Source organism: Triplophysa rosa, linkage group LG13 (genome assembly GCF_024868665.1).
Source record: "Triplophysa rosa linkage group LG13, Trosa_1v2, whole genome shotgun sequence".
Taxonomy (NCBI): Eukaryota; Metazoa; Chordata; class Actinopteri; order Cypriniformes; family Nemacheilidae; genus Triplophysa; species Triplophysa rosa.
Genome location: NC_079902.1, coordinates 12,984,806 through 13,003,334, shown reverse-complemented (window position 1 = coordinate 13,003,334; position 18,529 = coordinate 12,984,806). Strand labels below are relative to the sequence as shown.

Below are 18,529 nucleotides of genomic sequence, written 5' to 3'. Positions count from 1 at the left end.
AATGTTTATGCAATGCAGAAAATCAAGTAAACCGGTATTTAGACACTAAGCCACAGTTGAAATTCAGCAGCTAAATGACAATATATACTGTATATATATATATATATATATAAGATTAATAACAGGCTTTTTTCAGAATTAATTTGTTTTGTTAGTGTCATGTTTGAATGTGACCCAATTGGATCTTTGTGGAAGTATGAGGTCATTTCACACTGGTACCTGTCTTCTACACTACATGGTGTACAGTAGTTCATATGACATAAATACTGTGTTAATGCTTTTTGACTAAAATAAAAAAGGTATTCATAGTTTTAATTCAAAACCCGAGAAACCCTTTATTTGGGACATATTTGCTTAGAAGATCTGCTTTAGTGTCATTTGTTTATCATATATAGGCCTACATGCAATGACGTTTAATTTTAAGCGTGGCTTAAATGTCCAAATACTTGCCAGGCTACTATGTAGTCAGAAGATATAGCTGGATAATGGTTAGGCTCTGTTCTTGGCTGTGAGTAGCCTGCATGAGGGCGCACTAGTGAGGGTCTGGAAAACACCCACAGTGACGGAGTCGCGCGTCGTGAGGAGAGAGAGAAAGAGGGGCGCAGATGGAGGTGGATGTGATCAGAATGCTTATAAACTGGAACAATATGTGAAAGCGTTTGAATATTCCTGTTATTTTCGTGCTCAGCGACTGCTTATAATCGTTTCTATGTATGTTTTTGTAACTAAACATCGAAAGGGTTGAATATCGGTAAAGACGATTGTGTGCGACAGGATGCTCAAGCGAAAACCCGTATGGCTGAATTTCAATACGCGCCGTATGTTGTAGAGAAAGAGCTTGATATAGGTGGTGTGAACAAAAGAAGAGATCTTCTCTCGTGCATGGATATGTTTTGAGAGGTGTGGTGGAGGGATGAAGGCGGCGTTGACATCCAGACGGCAGCGGCTCTTCTATCGACTCTGTATATGTGCTGTCGGGCTCATCGCCGTCACCTGCTTTGCTCAAATTCTTCATGTAACAGGTGCGTTTATTTATTAAGTCAGATGTATCCGATGCATTAAGTATTTTCACGATATTTTCTTCGTTATAGCCTATATGTGCCTACGTTACATTATGTACTTTATAATTTTCAACCAAATCTGTTTTATGTAGTCTTTTCGCTGCTTGAGATTTGAAGCCATTCATTCCTTACGAAAAATAATCACGGTCTAACTATAATAACCATAGTTCTTTTTTAAGTATAGCTACAAATGTACTCTATAGTCTTGCCACAATACCCACGATTTATCCTTGGCAATTGTCGTAAAACTGATAATAAAAAGGTATCTGCCAAAAAATATGGTTACTTCACTTTCACTGTGCTAAAACTGTGGTTCATTTTCTCAAAGAATGAGTTTCCTTAATATTAAGGTGTTCACAGAATGTACATTATGCAATATACAGTAACCATAGGTTTACTAGTATTTGTAGGAAACCCTTAACCAAGAATTTACAATTGTCTCACTTTAAGTAAACATATTTGAATCATTATATTTATGTGAAGTTGTGTCAAAGGGATAGTTTACCCATAAATGAAAATTCTGTCATCATTTACTCACCCTCTTGTCATTTCAAACTTGTATGAGTTTCTTCTGCAGAACACAAAAACAGACATTCTGAAGACTGCTGGTAACATAACAACGGCGGTACCCCTTGACTTGCATTGGTTTTGTAGAAGTCAATGGGTACCGCCATTGTTTGGTCACCAACATTCTTCAAAATAATTTTTGTGTTCTGCAGAAGAAAGAACACTACAGGTTTGAAATGACAGGAGGGTAAGTAAATGATGGCAGCGTTTTCATTTTTTGAGTGAACTATCCCTTTAATACAATCAAAACCGCCCCCCAAAAATCACAGCTACTACACTATAATAAATTTCATTTTCTTAAGGGATCAACTATAAGCATATACAGTATAATACTGGTGTTTATAATAAAATACAATGATTAGACCCTAAAGGAATGAAGAACTAGATGTCTCAAACTCTCAGTCGTCTGAAAGCGTTGAGTGATGTCAGGATCTTCATGCTGAAACCCAAAAAGCAGCACTGAGAGAGCAGTGGGGACTACATTTACGCATTTGGCAGATGCTTTTATCCAAAGCGACTTACATTGCATTATACTATACATTTGTTTCTAAGTATGTGCAATACCTGGGATCGAACCCATGACCTTGGCATTGCTAACGCCATGCTCTAACCACTGAGCCACAGGAACGCTAAATAAATAAATAAATAAAGCACAGGGGTGGCAGACCACGGCAGGCACATAATTACCTGTCTCTAAAGGGCATCACTGTGACAGTAGCCTCAGTCTGACATATTCCACCGTGACCTCCCTCAGCACGTCTACAGTATTGTTACCTGGACGTCACACCTGTGTCTCAGTTCTTCACTGTAAGTCATCAACACTTTGAAGGATTGAGATCAGCAGGGGTTTTGAAGTACCTCAGACATCACAGAAGATCGAGTTAATCAGCCCACTTTCCGTTTTTAGAGATGCCAACCTTTTAGTGAATTTTAGGTGCTTATATAGAGCAGTAAAAGGCTTTAAATGGCTTTTTTATGACACTTAAGTGAGAAGGATGTGAAGTAATAAGGGCATGGGAACCATAAGTCTACACTAAGACATAATGTCAGCAATAAGCTTTGATAGAGTTGACATGGTGCTGAAACATTTTGTTGAAAACACTAATAGAGAAGGAATAACATACATGGCCTGCTTCTTTTGCGTCATTGTTCTCATGCGTTGCTTATATTTTGATCTGTTCGCCGTGCCTTTAACTTCTCGCTTTGACTAAGCGAGTAATGAGTTCCTCTGCGAGTCTGAGTCGGAATGTTAAACAGCGTGCCTTTGGAGTCAACAGCTGAATGAACCAGTGTGAATTTTTAGTAACTTCAACCACCCTGTAACATCGGCAGAGCAAGTATTTTGTAGACATTGCTAAAGATGTGTCAAAACCTAAAATGCCACGAATGGAGATCTGAAGTTTCTCTGTTAAAAATGAGGCGATCAACAGTTAACCGCATTTCACTCCTTAATGTATGCAAAATATTTGATAATGATTCGATTATGCTTTTTCAAACAGTATTTATCATTACTCTGTCATCATCCTAATAAGAGAGATTGTGTTGAAGATATTCTCTGAAGCCTGTTGCAGTTATATTTGGAACTGATTACTTTGCATATGCAAATGAGAACTATCTTTGTCATTCGGTTCTTGGGTAAACCACACCCACTCTGGGCTCACATCCAGTTCCACACTCATTAATCACTGCCTTTGGATCAGGTTTCCATGGGAACTTGAATGGAGGGGAGCAAGCATTCTGATTACTTCAATCTTTTGCCTATTTTTAAATAGTCTGAATGTATACGTGTAATGGATATATAGGGTGTTATTTTTTCTGAATATACTGTATATAAATAATAAAGAACACAACATTTTCTAGAACAATAAATTGTGATGCAAGTGGCTGTGGATAAAAGTGTGTGCATGTAAATCTTGATCTTGACCAGTGCAAAGGCTTTTATGCTTAAAAAAAGTTAAACTGTATTTATATAAAAATAAAGGATTGTTTTATGCATTTTTACAGCCCATTCCAAAGAGGATTCGGACCTTATCTGGTCCCAGCGTAAGTTAACCCAGCATGGCATTGAGGAGAACCAGACATCAAGCACACCTCGAGCTGGTGAGTGCAAAATGCAGAAAGGAGATTTCTCCCTCTCAATCTCTCCGCCTGCCTCTATCACTTGTCTTCACATCTCACAATCTTTTTTCCCTGCCTGTTCATTCTGTGAAATGATGCAGACAGGTGCCCTCTTCATAGTCAGACCCCCTTTGAGGCTTGTGTTACTAAGCAACGGAATCCTAATTTCAGAACAGATGATGTCTGTTTTAAGCATTCAAAGTGTGATGCTTTAGAGGTCCCTTTTTAATTAAATCACATCCATGTACTATTACAAACCACTTCATTTTTAAATGTTGCATATAATGCAGAGTAAATATTAATAATGATAGTATTAAAATTGCTCCAATAATGTTACAATATTTGTGATGATGTGACTGTGTATAACATTCACACATCATATTTTACTTATTTGACAGGATGTGGTATTTGATGTTATTTTAAAATGTACATACATTAAATTAACATTATTGGCGATGCTTAATGTTGTTTTGGAATATCTGAAAACTGCTGACTAGACTGCAGATCTCTTTCATTGGAAATATTTAATAATTGAATTCTCAGAGGCCGCAAAACTCATTACACCCCTTTTATAATTTATAAATGATTTGTTAAATTCAATAAACGAGTCCTCTGTAAATTTAATCTTCAGGTAATCTGAGCAGCTGTTTGTTCCAGTTATGCGGTATGATAATTCATTTAGCAGCTCAGAATAATCAAAATCATTAAGCAAATCATTGGGCAAAATGGCATACGGTATAAATACAATTGACATTATCAAATTGTATGCAAACTCCATACATTTTTAAACATATTACTGTCATAAAAAATCAAAAACTGTTATTATTCTGTGCATTTAAAGGAACATTATGTCCTTTATGGTCTCTAGTCAGCTGGCCTCTTTAAGACGGTCAGAGTAAGACAAATATTAATGCTGATTGCATCTCAAGGAGCAGAAGTATTTCCAGTCCTCTGATTTAACCAGTCTGATTTACTCTTCCTGGCCTCTCTGCACTTTAACAGATTACCTTAAAGGCCGGTCAATTCAATTGCCACTTAGTTACCAAATACAAAAGCCTCTTCACAACCCTAATTTAAATGGTCCACATTTTATACATTAGTGCTACATCAATGAAGTGTAAAAGCACAACCTAAAATAGATTAGTGCTTCTGTAGATTAGACCTATTTTTGCTTTGTATATGTTTTTACCCACTTAAAAATATTAATGTGTGTGTAACAGTTATGGGTTATTCAGTCATGTCAGTCTGAATGCTTTTAGCTACACAAAATAACAGTTTCTTGTCAACATTAAAGCTTATGATCCATCATTTGAATATATCACATAAATGCATTTTCAAAGTGATTGACATCACATATTATAAGAGAAATCGGACACTATGATGAGTTACTGTTATCTGTCTCAGAGCAGAACTGTCAGGCTTGTTTCATATACTGTAGTGCAGTGGTTCTCAAATGGGGGTACGCGTACCCCCAGGGGTACTTTGGGGTACTGCAGGGGGTACGTGAGAGAAACTGACATTTAGGAATAAATAATGAAAATCAATAAATTATGATAATAGTATTTTTATATGAAATTAGGACTACACAAAGATGCATTAAAAATAAATTCATAAATTTAAAACGCATTTCAATTTATTAGTTATTTATTGAGACCCGGACCTGGAATCAGGAGAAGTGTCTGGGCGCGAAATAATGTAAGTTAGGAGAGGTTGCGATAAAATGGACAGGTGGCTTCTTAAAAGAGGACAAGCTCCTCCAACAGAAGACGATCATGCTAAAAAGAAGAAAGAAAAACCAGAGCCTCAAAAATACCACCAGTTTCGTGATGAATACATAGGGATGGGATTTACATCTACTTCACATAACCCTCCCTCAGCACTTTGCCTTTTATGCGGTGAGCTGTTAGCTAATAGCGCAATGAAGCCAGCTCATCTTCAACGGCATCTCCGGACTAAACACCCAAATGAGGTCGGGAACTCACTGGAGTTTTTCAGAAGAAAATTTCATGAATTTACATCATGCCAAGAGAACATGAAAAAAGCCACAAGTGCATCAGCAAAAGCACTCGAAGCATCGTACAAGTTTTTCAAACTGTTGAAAAAAAAGTTTAAAAAAAATATCACAATAAACTTTTACTGAACTGAAAAACACTGATTTACCTTTAACTGTTATGCCTAATACTTACGAGATTTACATAGTTGCGTAAAGCTACATACAGAAATGTTTATAAGCAATAAACCTGCTCGGGGGCATCAGATATAATAACTGTCTGACTCTCATTTCACTGTATTTTAAAGCAAAATGTTGTTGTCTGGTCAAGGGGTACTTGGCTTGAAAAAATCATAAAAAGGGGTACTTAAGCCAAAAAAGTTTGAGAACCACTGCTGTAGTGTATGAATATGGGTTTCTGTACACTTCAGATGTTTTTAGCTTTTCCTATTGCATAATTTCTGCTTGTGTTCTCAATTGTTCTAACCCTTGTTTCTATGCTAATAAAATACAGCTATCCATGAATTTCCTGAAGACATCTTCACTAAGACACAGAGGAGGCATGGAGCAATTCTACTGCATATGTTTTGTGTGAGTATGGACGTGATATATATTGACATATTACACAAAGACATAATACATAGCAGAACTAAATATTATACTTCAATAAATACAACCCATTTGTCTGCTGTTGTTCAGATTTCTTTTTTTAAAGTTAAAGAAAAAAGAGTTGAGTCAACTTAAAATGATAAAGCAACCTATCACAAGCACGTTTTTGAGTTAACGCAACAAACAGAGACTAAAGTTCACCCAACTGAAAAAAATCATGTTTAAGTCATTAGTTGTCACAACATAGTCAAGTTTTCCTAATAAACAACAGAACAAAATATTTTTTGTTGGCTGAACGTAAATAGAGAATATAGATTGGTTATTTAAAAATATACAAATGTACTTGTTTTCTGCCTCAAACAGACCAAAACTTTGATCAAATAACTGTTTGAACAGTTTGTGTCGAGTGCATTTATACCAGTTTTGGCGTTGTGTCATGCACTTACACCTCAACATTGAACACACAAACCTCAACCATGTTAACAATCAAAAACCATCATTCATTAAAAAACTCTAATAAATTAAGCCAGCAAGAACCAAAACACTAATCTTTAAAAGAAAAACAAATAAGAAACACCGAATTGAACATGCTGCAATGCATCTTGGGAACTTTCAAACTCTCGCAATATTGTTTGTTCAGAATACACTGCTTTGTAAGTTGGGCAAACTTTGTGAGGCATTTTGGCCAAAAACTTGAGAATATAAATCCAGTCAACGAAATAATCTTCGTTAAAAACTTGTCAGCTAATTTTGTTTAGTATATGCAAAACAATCATTTGACTCCTTTAACTAAAAATGCTATGTTCAAGTTACTTATTTATCTTTGTAGGGAGAACATTTTCCAAGTTGGATTTTTGACAGTCATTTCTATGTGTTCTTGTGACCACAGGCAGTTTACATGTTCTATGCTCTTGCTATTGTCTGTGACGTCTACTTTGTACCTTCTCTGGAAAGAATCTGTGAGGTGAGATACTGCATTCTTTGTCAGGAATTAACGTTAATGTACTTTCAGGCCATATTCAGAGCTATGTTTGTATTTTCAGAACTTGCAACTTAGTGAAGATGTTGCAGGTGCCACCTTCATGGCAGCAGGCAGCTCCGCCCCTGAGCTTTTCACATCTTTGATTGGTTAGTATAAATGACATCCAACAATGTGTTTTGATTGAATGCTGTAAAATGTAGTCAGTAACGTGTTCTCTTTATTAAAGGTGTGTTCATCACCAAGGGAGATCTTGGGGTGGGAACTATTGTGGGATCAGCTGTCTTCAACATTCTGGTCATTATCGGTGTGTGTGGCATATTTTCTGGACAGGTAATATGCCTCCCGCTGTAATCCAGACAGCTCAGGGAAAAATTTCCAAGGATCCCTTATAATTATAACAATTATAAGCATATGCTTACTTACCACAGTTTATACTCTTTGATGCCATTGACCTACTTGTATTGTATTGAATTGTATTTTCAAGTTAAATACTTTAGACCTGTTTCATAGTAATAAATATAAATAACACATTTCAAACTGAATCGTATAAAAACCACGTGTGCTTTCGAACAGAAGGTTAGGTTGTTCAAATTGCATCTAGACTTCGGCATGAAATTAAAAATGATCATTCTAATTGTTTTACACAGTGGTGAAGTATTTATTATAAATTATTTATGACATCATTATTTTAAAAAAATAGTTTTAATTTATTTTCTCTCATATTTATTTTCTTGTTCCTGTTTCACAGACAATCTCTCTGACATGGTGGCCGCTCTTCCGTGACTCTACATACTACATCCTGTCTGTGTTGGCCTTGATTCTGGTAAGACCAAAGTCAAGCTACAGGGCGCTATTATTGTTATATCTTTCACTTTTAATTTAGGAACTGTGATGTTATGAACATACCAAAAGAGATTAACGCTATGCATGATTTATATAAAATATACACAAATCTATTGTTATAGCGCAATGTACTGTATAGACGGTTTCAAAGTGACAACATAAACAAAGGTTACTGCACATGCACTCATTCGTGGACTGCCCATTAACTTTCGGTACACATTTACAAATAATAGAGTGCCTGTAGATTATTTCTGATAACAAGCAAAAGAAGCCGAGAAGAACCGTTAGATGGCTAAACTTGTCGCTCCAATATTTTGAACTTAGACTGCGATACCAAGCTCAACCGCTAGATGTCAATGTACTGTACAGTTTCTTTAAATGCGACCAAACTATAGGACCCATTCAACAAATTGTTTATTTAATAAACTGAACACACAACAAAATACAACAAATTGTTTATTTAATACAATTATTATACAATAAAATCATAATATAAATTAATATGAACATAAATTAAATTAAATATAAATAGTTATATTATTAGACACTAACCAAACACAGACCTGAAGTTAGCTGAAGTCCCGGCGCACGTGTCCGATGAAACAGTATATATTGCACCATTGCAAGCAAATGCCGAGTTCTGTGAACAAGGCGCTATTTTCTCTGAATAGTCTGATTACATCCAGTAAAACTGGCTTGTGTGTGGTTGGACAAAGTAGTTTTGACTAAAAACGCAGTGCACAAATCAGGTGCTACTGTTTTGTGAATTCACTCTTTGTTTTGAAATAGCATCATATTTGCCTGTCTGTATTTTGCCATTGTAATCACATCTAATTAAAGAAATTGTCTAATTGAAATGTATTGTGTCTTTGATTTTTTTAGATCATATATGATGAAAAGGTAATTTGGTAAGTATGCCGAGACTCTTAAGGATAAATACACATACGGATTAATACTGCTAATACACGGTGAGATTTCAATCGTATGATTTAGCATCATCACTGTTACAGGTGGGAGACGATACTCCTCATATCAATGTATGGAGTTTATATCCTGATCATGAGGTGAGTATTTTACATGCGACCAGAGGTTACAGAAAGGTTTTCTTTCTCAGGTAACATCTGTGTGTGTGTGTGTGAAGGTTTAACAGTCAGATCTGGGGCTGGGTGGAGCAGAGGTTTGGCATACCAGGTCAGCCATGTTTGGTGAGCAGTCTGCGCAGAGACGTGTCAGTAGGAGAGGCAAGCCCACACTGTGACACCTCCATGATCCTCTTGAAGAAAGGTATGCGAGCGTGGGTGCAGGGTGGGCCGGGCGGAGCGCGCCGTGTGGTTTGCCACTGCCTCACAAAGTATCATGGTTCTCTCAGGTCAGAATGCAGGTGGCCAGGACTCCCCGGTGGTGATGGTGGATGAGCTGATGAGTCTGCACCCTCACCAGTTCTCTTTCTCAGAGGCAAGCCTTCGTGTCATGATCACTCCCCACTTCTCCCCCCGCACTCGCCTCAGCATGGCAGGACGCATGCTCATCACTGAGGTACCGGCTGGATGCTTGCGAGCTTTGCGCACGTTGCTGAATGCTACAGTCATAGCGGCTGAATTTCTTGTTAAAGGAACCAAAGAAACATTTTATTGATCTTCTTGTAATCTTAATTATGTCTTAGAGAAATCATTTAAATATTAAAAACATTTTAATTATGGTGTTTTTTCTTATGGGTTCTCCAAAAAATTCTCCAACAGGTAGGACGGGGACTGATTCAGTCCGCAGATGTCATTTTCTATATACTGTAAAATTAGTAAAAAAAATCATTTTGTCTTGCTTATTTTGGCAAATGCTTTATTTCATCTAAAATTATTCACATGACCTGCTTGTTGGCTTGATGCAGATCTTGCATGTCGATATCGAGAGACGCTGACCAGCTGCACTGTTTCACAAAGCGTTTTGCAGTATGTTCAGCAAGCTTGACTCTCATCCCCTGTAACTAAATCTCATTCATTTAAAGGGCTTTACATTAAATCTCATTTTCTCCATCCCTGCTCAGTTTCCGACTATACAGCGCTCACATCTGTCTGTCATCTACAGCGACAGAGGCTGATTCGAAATAGGAGCCCTGGAGACAGCAGTGGCAGTGGAGCAGGGGACACTTCTGGCCAAGATGGCTCTGCTACGGAAGGGGTTCCTTGGGGTCTGGAGAACGGAGGGACCATTGAGAGTGAAACGCAGCCTCTGGAGGAACTCAGTCCGAAGGGTCCAGGAGTGGAACTAGAGAGGATAGGGAACACAGAGGGCACACAACCTAAAGATGATGAGGAAGAGGAGGATGAAGATGCAGATGAAGAACAGCACTTTAGGCCTCTTACAGTTCCAGGTGGGTGGACATTAGAGGTGTGGAAATTGATTCAATGATGCATCGTGGTTCTTTGTAAGAGGTTTCTGGAGTGATCCACACAAATTTATAATGTACATTTTAAATGCGTCATTAATAATTCATTAATTCAGGACAAAACATTACTGATGAGTGCCATGCGGTCTGGAATGGAACAGACTGCATATAAATGTATCTGCAAAAGCCTTTGGATAGGTTTTAACAGGAAATCATCATGAAGAAATTATTTCATATAAAAAACAAACTCTAAACATTGTTTTTTCATAATTAAAGGCATGGTAGGCAATTCTGCACAGAAACATTTATATAAATAAATATATATATGTATTAGGGCTGTCAACATTAACGCTTTAAAGCTATTTTTTTCAGATTAACATGTTAAAATATTTAACGCACTTAACGCAGCATCCCTTTATTTTGCTATTCTTTGTCTAGCGTTACATTATATAATTACTCTCTTATTCATGTTAAGGCCTTTAAACCATTTAAGCGCGATTTAAAACAGTTGCTGTGGCGCGTTCAGTATAGATAGACAGCTTCTAGCTGTGGGATGTGTCAAAACTCAACGCGATAGCGGTCCCGTCTTGTGTATACAATCACGGACTAAAGGCTGCATCAGTGAATCTCTGTCAGACAGCACAGCATCAGTATTAAGTTCTATTTCATGCTTGAATAAACAAAAACACACAAGATTATGCCAGAAAGCAAGTTTTTTCTAGAATTTTCATACACAGATTTCAATGTGTTAAATAAAATCCTAAATGAATGCAAAGAGTTGTTAAAATGGGACAGGGTGTCAGATCTGCGTATGAGCGGCAGCTCTTAAAGGGGTCGCATTCTTAAACCTGCTGCTGTGACTCCTGTCATTAATGTTAATCAAAGAACAAAAGAAAAGAGGAATTCAATGTGTTTTGTAGCTTTAATTCTGTATTTAATTTAGAATTTAGCATTTATGACTGTACAACATTTGAGAACTTATTTCAGTTTTTGTATATTTTCTACCTGTTGGACATGATAGCTCTCAAAATATAGCTCGGCTATAATTAATGTCTAGCAATGCGACAAAGTTGAGATTTGCTCAACTTTATGCAAATGATGAGCGACTTTCGGGAGCGACTACCAATATGAGTAAAGCAGCAAAACTCACGTCATCCGTCTCTCGTCAGTTACTGCAGGGTTTGTTTATAAATGTTACTAGAGCAACCAAAGCTACGAACGCCTTCTAACCATAAACATAATTTCCTCCGCTGCTGCAATACGTCAACGGCGCCACCATATTAGTGAGGGCAACAGTGCACTAAAAGCCCACTGAACTCAATGGGAGAGCTGCGGTTTTTTGGCATTAAAAGCACAATCACGTTTACATTTCTTAACATATTTCACGATATACGTAGAGTTCAACTTTATCATGTCTCTAGCTCATATCTCGATAGTTATAGCCTACTTTAAAATTAATGGTTGTCATAAGGAAATGTGAAATCCATTATTTGTGCCTGTTATTCGTGAGGATCCACTAGATGGCACCATGTTCAGTGATAAGTTATAGGTGGTGTTTACATTAGCCCGTTGTCGTACAAAACCGACGTTTTAAAACGAAAACGACCCTCATTTATACTGTTGTTTTCACATGCCTTTTAGAAAAAATCTGCGTTTATACTATACTACTCAAAACGCGTGTCACATGACCATTCAGACACGTTGTGCATGCGCGAGGCTGGTCATTGTCGCCTTCAGGTAGCGTAATGGCTTGCACGCCGATTGCCAACAAAACACAGACATATGACTTAGTTTCACTTACCGCATACAGTTCATGGCCAGCATTTTTTAGCGCTGGGACCGAGCCATCTATTAGTTTCAAACGATCTCCAAATCCAGCGTTTTATCCACCGTTTACATAACATCCGTCACTGAAATGCCGTGAACTGAACAAACAGACACGACTAAACTTCACTATCGCAAGAGTAACGAGCTGCAGCGCAGCCCATCTTGACGCAACGCAGATAACCTTGATGATAAGCGGGTCTCGCTCGTCGGTTGACTCGTGGGCGGGCTCTTTCGCCTTGCCGTGCTTTTGGCCTATAAAAGGAATAGGATCCCTTTGACGACACAGGGATCCAGAATTAGAAAAAACTTTACGAAACAAGTTGGAGTGCTGGGGGAGTGTATCAAGTACAGAAATACTATGTCATACGTCCACCTCGTTTTTAACAAGTTGACCATGTTAAGCATGAGAAGCCAGCACGTTTAACAGTGTAAAGAAGTTAATGAATCAGGGAAGCAAACGCAATGATACAGACGACCCAATCAGTACGCGAATGTGGGCAACCACGCCTGCATATTTGAAAGTCTCCGTTTTCGTCCGTTTACACAGAAACGCGACCCCAGAGTTTTCAAACTAAAACGGGGTCTGCATCGTTTCCAAAAGGCTCCGTTTTCGGGGGTCAAAAACTCAGAAGTAGTGTAAACGCCAGGCGTAACCTTAGCAAGAGTTATGCATTTTTAAAGGAAAACGCACTAGTATAAACGCCGTCATAGACAAGACCAGCAACAGAATAAATAACCACATTGCAGTAGTTGAGAATAAAACACAGACATGTAGAGATTTTGTAGAGTTTTATTTGAATCATCGAACAAAACACCCAAGGTAATATTGTTTAATTTACGTATCATATAAAACTAATGTTTTTCACTGTGGTAATGGCTTTTTCTGTAGTAATTTTAGACATTTTCAAAGAGAAAATATGTTCTTTTATTAATCCTGTAAAACCGTTACAGCAGTAAAACATGGTGTATGTGATATAGTAAAACAAATAACACTGCCGTGCATTATAAGTATGAAGTAGCAGTATATTGTCATATAGTAAAGGCATTGTTTTGATTTATTCTCAGGATTTTAAAGTGAACGAGCTGTGTTTTGATTATGTGCATTTAATCTACCTTAAATTTGTTCACATTAGCGATGTGTACACAATTATTAAGCCTAAATGATTGCTTGACAAGCCTGAGTTTTAACAGTTCTGTATGACAATAAATACATTTTCAAGTCAATAACCATCTCTTTAACTGGAGCCAAAACGTTTCTGTACTCCACGTAAATAGAAAAGTATTGAAATTAGTTGAGAAATGAAAACGATGTTGTGTTTTTATCCAGAAAACTGCAGCTCCACCATTCACTCGTATGTCTTTGTAGTCGGCTTTTGCCCTCACCAATATGCGGACAATGAGGCGTCTAATTAATATATATGTATATGCCTTCTAACGACCTCGTAGCAAGAGAGTAGCGACACACAGTGACACAGTCGCTGGCGGTCTGACAACACAGTTAGCCACTTCGAAATCACTCACCCTTCCTTTAACTTTAGTTTTGAAAGATAAATGTGCAATATTACCACAGAATTTACAACTGCAATGTATCACGCTCAAAAAGGTCCACAGAAAAAAAGAAGCTTCCTTATTGACAATGACAGTTTAAATGTATTTTACAAAAAAGGCAGTAGACTTCCAATATTGCATTAAATGCACTTATTCAAGCCAATTGGCAGGTCAGAGCAGACATATTTCAGTGTATAATAGGATTCCCACCCATAGTGGATACATTTATAAATGTTACTAAAACAATGTCATGATTCTGCCTCATCATGTCATGTCTTTCTTGGTCTAGTGGCAGGATCATGACAGAGCCTCATGTTTAGTGTGAGAGAGACATGATATTGTTGTTATGAGGTACCATGCGCTCTCTCAGGTCTCGTCTTTGTTCCCGCCCTCTCGTCTCCTCATTATTGCTTGTTAATTGTTTCATGTCCTGCACCTGTTCCCTCTTGATTTGATCCCTTATTTAATGCCCCTGTGTTTTCTGTCTTGTGCTGGTTCATTTTGATTCGTGTGGGTGAGTTCCTGTGTTTAGTTTAGTCTAGTCTAGTTATTTGTAATGTATGTCAAGTGTTGTCTTTAGTCTTGTCTAGTGTAGTTAGTCTATGTTCCTGTTGACCCGTCGTGTTTTATACCCTTGTTCTGTTATGTTACCCCCGCGTGGGTTTTTGTTTTATTTTTATTATTAAAAAGTCTTGCGTTAACCCCTTTCCCGCTGTCTGCGCCTGGGTCCTCTGTCCCCTCACACCCCGATCTTGACAAACAATATTCAGAATGGCTATCAACACAATTTGAGTTTATTGGTTCAAGGTCTCCTTTTTTTGTCCACATCTTGATTAGAATATTTAGCCCCTTAAGGGCCATAGTCCATTAGTCTGAGAGCCATTCTAGATAATGGTGACATGCATTTTCTATTCATGCACTACAGTGTTATGATTATACTGAAGTGATGAGAGCTCTCCAATCTTTCAGGGCCGATGCAGACTGCAATCAAACTAACTTTATCTCTTCACAGCAACCGGATGACTTACTGTTAATGACAGGAGGGTGCATATCTGAGAAGCTCTAAAGAGAAGTAGTGATAAAACTTTTGAAAGACAGGAAATAATGACATAGAGTATTTTGTACCTGGAAAGCATTAGCAAGCATTAGTTGTTTGGCTGGTGTGAGTCAAAATCTAACTTCTTGTTCAGTTACAGAATAATGGTCCTCACACAAAAACTGCCTTATACTTTAAGTGCCATTGGTATTTATGTAACACTGGTTTTGTCCTTTAGGTGGTGGTAAAGAGCCTAGAAAGATTTGGGGTAATGACATACAGTACTTTTGTCCACAGAGGGGCGCTGGGAACAAGTGAAGTGGTTGTTTTCATGGCCCTTGGGATGTCTGCTGTACTACACTGTGCCCAACTGCATTTTGCCCCGCTGGGAGCGCTGGTTCATGGTTACCTTTGTGGCCTCCACACTCTGGATTGCCGTGTTCTCCTACCTCATGGTGTGGATGGTAAGCTCATCCCAGTCAATGCTCATGACAAAACTGCTCATTGACACAGTAACACTGTGAAAACACCTTAAGGAATTATTATTGTATGGCTCATTTTGCAGTTGCACACTCTTTAACATGTGTTCTTTGTTGCAGGTCACCATTATCAGTTTCACATTGGACATTCCAGATGTTATCATGGGTATTACATTTTTAGCAGCAGGCACCAGTGTTCCAGACTGCATGGCTAGTCTAATAGTAGCTCGGCAAGGTGCCAAAACAATTCACCTTTTGAATATCAAATGATCAGATTTGAATGTTTTCTTGATTGGTCAAATGTGTCTGGTTGTTCAGGAATGGGAGACATGGCAGTGTCTAACTCTATCGGAAGCAACATCTTTGACATTCTGTTGGGTCTTGGTTTCCCATGGGCTTTGCGGACGTTAGTGGTTGATTATGGATCAATTGTAAGTTATTAATTTTGTATTATTCTTTTTATTATTATATTTTTAAATTATCTTTAGATGATTTTGCATAAACAACAGCGGTCCAGAAACACTACTTGTTTTTGTAGTTTTGTTTTGTTTTTTGTTTTGTTTTGGTCTCATCGCATCGCATTATATTATCATATTATTTAGTATTATAATACTTTTAGATTTTTTAATTTATTGTTTTTTGCATTTCTTTATTGTTGCTTACTATTGATCCTATTTCTATGTTTTAAATTGGTTAAATAACATTTTTAATACTTTAATTTGTGTTAAAGTGCTGCTCAGATGACACGTGTCGTGTGATCAGATTTCCATTGCGTTCTGTCTTATGTATTTTCCCCAGGTCTTTATTAACAGCAGGGGGCTGGTATACTCAGTGATTCTACTGCTTGCTTCTGTTGTTCTCACTGTAAGTTCACAATTTTAAATGTGAGAATTTTTATCCTCACTGCATTTTTGGCTCATTTTGTAACATGAATAAACAAAAAGTTAGATGATCTCTTGATCTGTTTATGTCTGTCCCAACCTGTATATCTGTGCAGGTACTGAGCGTACACCTCAATCACTGGAGGCTGGATCGGAGGTTAGGCCTCTGGCTTATGTTCCTGTATGCCATCTTCCTGCTCTGCTCCATCTGCTTTGAGAAACTATAGGTTTCACTATTCATATTGTAGTGTAGCTCTTGACCCAAATAACCATATTTTACCCCCAGTCACTGCCTTATTACTAGCAGTTATTTTAGCTATGGATTGAGGGCAGGCTTGTGAACGTTACTGTCTGTTCTAAGCTTTGAGCCAATCATCTGCTGCCAAACTCAAGGAGACTATTGCTTAATGTACCTCTGAAACATTTCTACTTAACATAGAAATACAAATATCTATTTCAAGGTTTATTTAAGGTGCATTAAATGTTTACAGCACACAGGACACGTCCTGCCTCACATTTTGCATATTTCTATTCTGAAATCTTACAGTCACTATCAAGCATATTATAAACAAAGAAATGATTGCAAAAAGAGCAAAAGTTTTAGAAGAGTTCTATTAACTCTTGTAACAGTCTAGACACAAGCAATTTATTGCATTATTTGCCCTATTTATTTTTGACATCTGATCTGTAAAAATAGTGCTTTAGGATTTGTTGAGTGTATTTAAGATGAATTTCTTGTGTTTTTCCTTAAATTAAATATTGGTATTTTGAAGAAGAATTGTTGTAGTATTACGGATTATCCAAAAATATCCCTTGTATTTGTTAGCTATTTACATACCAAACATACACAGTTTTATATAAAGTGCCACTTTTAGAGGTGTGTAATACACAGTTTGATATGTAGTAACAGATGATTTCTGTTCTCATGTTCTTTGGTAATGCAGGAATATTGTATTCCATCATTCACAAAAAGAATTAATTTATTGTACACAGGCCTTTATAATTTAATTAATACAATTGCCACAATAGGAATGAAGGACACCCACTGTACTCGCAGAACAAACACCTTGACTGGTCTTTGCACCAAATTGGGCTGTCATGATATCAGATTTTCACCTCATGATTATTGTGACCAAAAGAATTCGCTATAGCGATATTATCACAATATTTAGTCAAATATATTTTTTAAAGAAATAAACGATGCTATAAGTCAAATTCAGCTTTAATTTTTGTTCATTTCATGCTTTTTCTATTTAATGAATCACACTCAAAATACAAGTATAGAGAGGCTGAGAGAGTTTGGAACCATTGTGGCTCTTAAGACAAAACCTAAAATGGGTACAATATTACAATATGTGTAGAATTAACACAGTTACAATCTGTTATTGTCAGTACATATTGTGACAGCCCTATCACCAAATGAAACAAAATTGGTATCTAATTGGATTTATATTGTTGTTATTAATATTATTATTATTTTATTAAATTGATCAATGGATGAAAAATCCTACATTGTATTCTGTGGGATAGGTAATGATATATTTGTTTTGAAATTGAAATATTATTGGGTAATTTTAGGCCAGAAATACAGCAGTGTTTTAATTGTTGTAAAGTTATATTTACAGTTATATTAATGATTCAAATGCTTATATTTAGTTTTGCTGTGTATTTAATTTTTTTCTTACAGATAGTCCAAATTCTTATGGATTTGCAGTATTACTCATATAATCAAATCCAACCCTTTTATTTTTCCCCTCCAGATATGTAATTGAACATTTTAAATGATTTAAATGTTAAACGACATAATTTATGATAAGAAACATGTGTTGATTAAATTGTTGTGAGAAATAAATAGTAAATGAGTAGGTTAACTGAATGTTTCAGTTTTATGTTTACTTTAGAACTCATGTTGAAGCAACTCAATGAATCATTATTAGCTCACCATTTGTTAAACTTCTGTCTATATTCATAAAGATATTTGTATGTTGTTAAGTGCAATAAAACAAGGTCTGTGCAATATCCTTCTATCATCTGTATAGTCACTTAATTGCTCTCTTTATCTCTACTGAATGTTTAAACCTTGTGGGAAAAATACATTTCAGGGGAGAGTCTTGTTATTCTCTTGTTATTCTTTATAAGCAACGCACTAATAACAGTCTTACATTTGTGCCTGTTAATACGTTAGATTTGACCATGCCACATGAA

General features: G+C 36.9%; 1 protein-coding gene across 2 annotated transcripts; it reads left to right on the top strand.

Moving 5' to 3' along the window:
- Nucleotides 1-552: 552 nt before the first annotated feature.
- On the top strand, nucleotides 553-18,349 carry slc24a6a (solute carrier family 24 member 6a). 2 transcript variants are annotated; one of them, XM_057350124.1, is made up of 17 exons: nucleotides 553-1,022; nucleotides 3,633-3,728; nucleotides 6,251-6,327; nucleotides 7,235-7,309; nucleotides 7,389-7,473; nucleotides 7,554-7,657; nucleotides 8,076-8,150; nucleotides 9,053-9,078; nucleotides 9,181-9,234; nucleotides 9,312-9,454; nucleotides 9,540-9,625; nucleotides 10,253-10,538; nucleotides 15,262-15,428; nucleotides 15,564-15,678; nucleotides 15,762-15,874; nucleotides 16,242-16,307; nucleotides 16,441-18,349. In XM_057350124.1, the coding sequence occupies exons 1-17, from the start codon at nucleotides 914-916 to the stop codon at nucleotides 16,549-16,551; spliced, it is 1,788 nt and encodes a 595-aa protein (XP_057206107.1). In that variant the 5' UTR covers nucleotides 553-913; the 3' UTR covers nucleotides 16,552-18,349. The 2 variants fall into 2 exon arrangements, with proteins under 2 accessions (XP_057206107.1, XP_057206106.1); XM_057350123.1 differs by having other exon boundaries at nucleotides 9,540-9,706.
- Nucleotides 18,350-18,529: the final 180 nt, after the last annotated feature.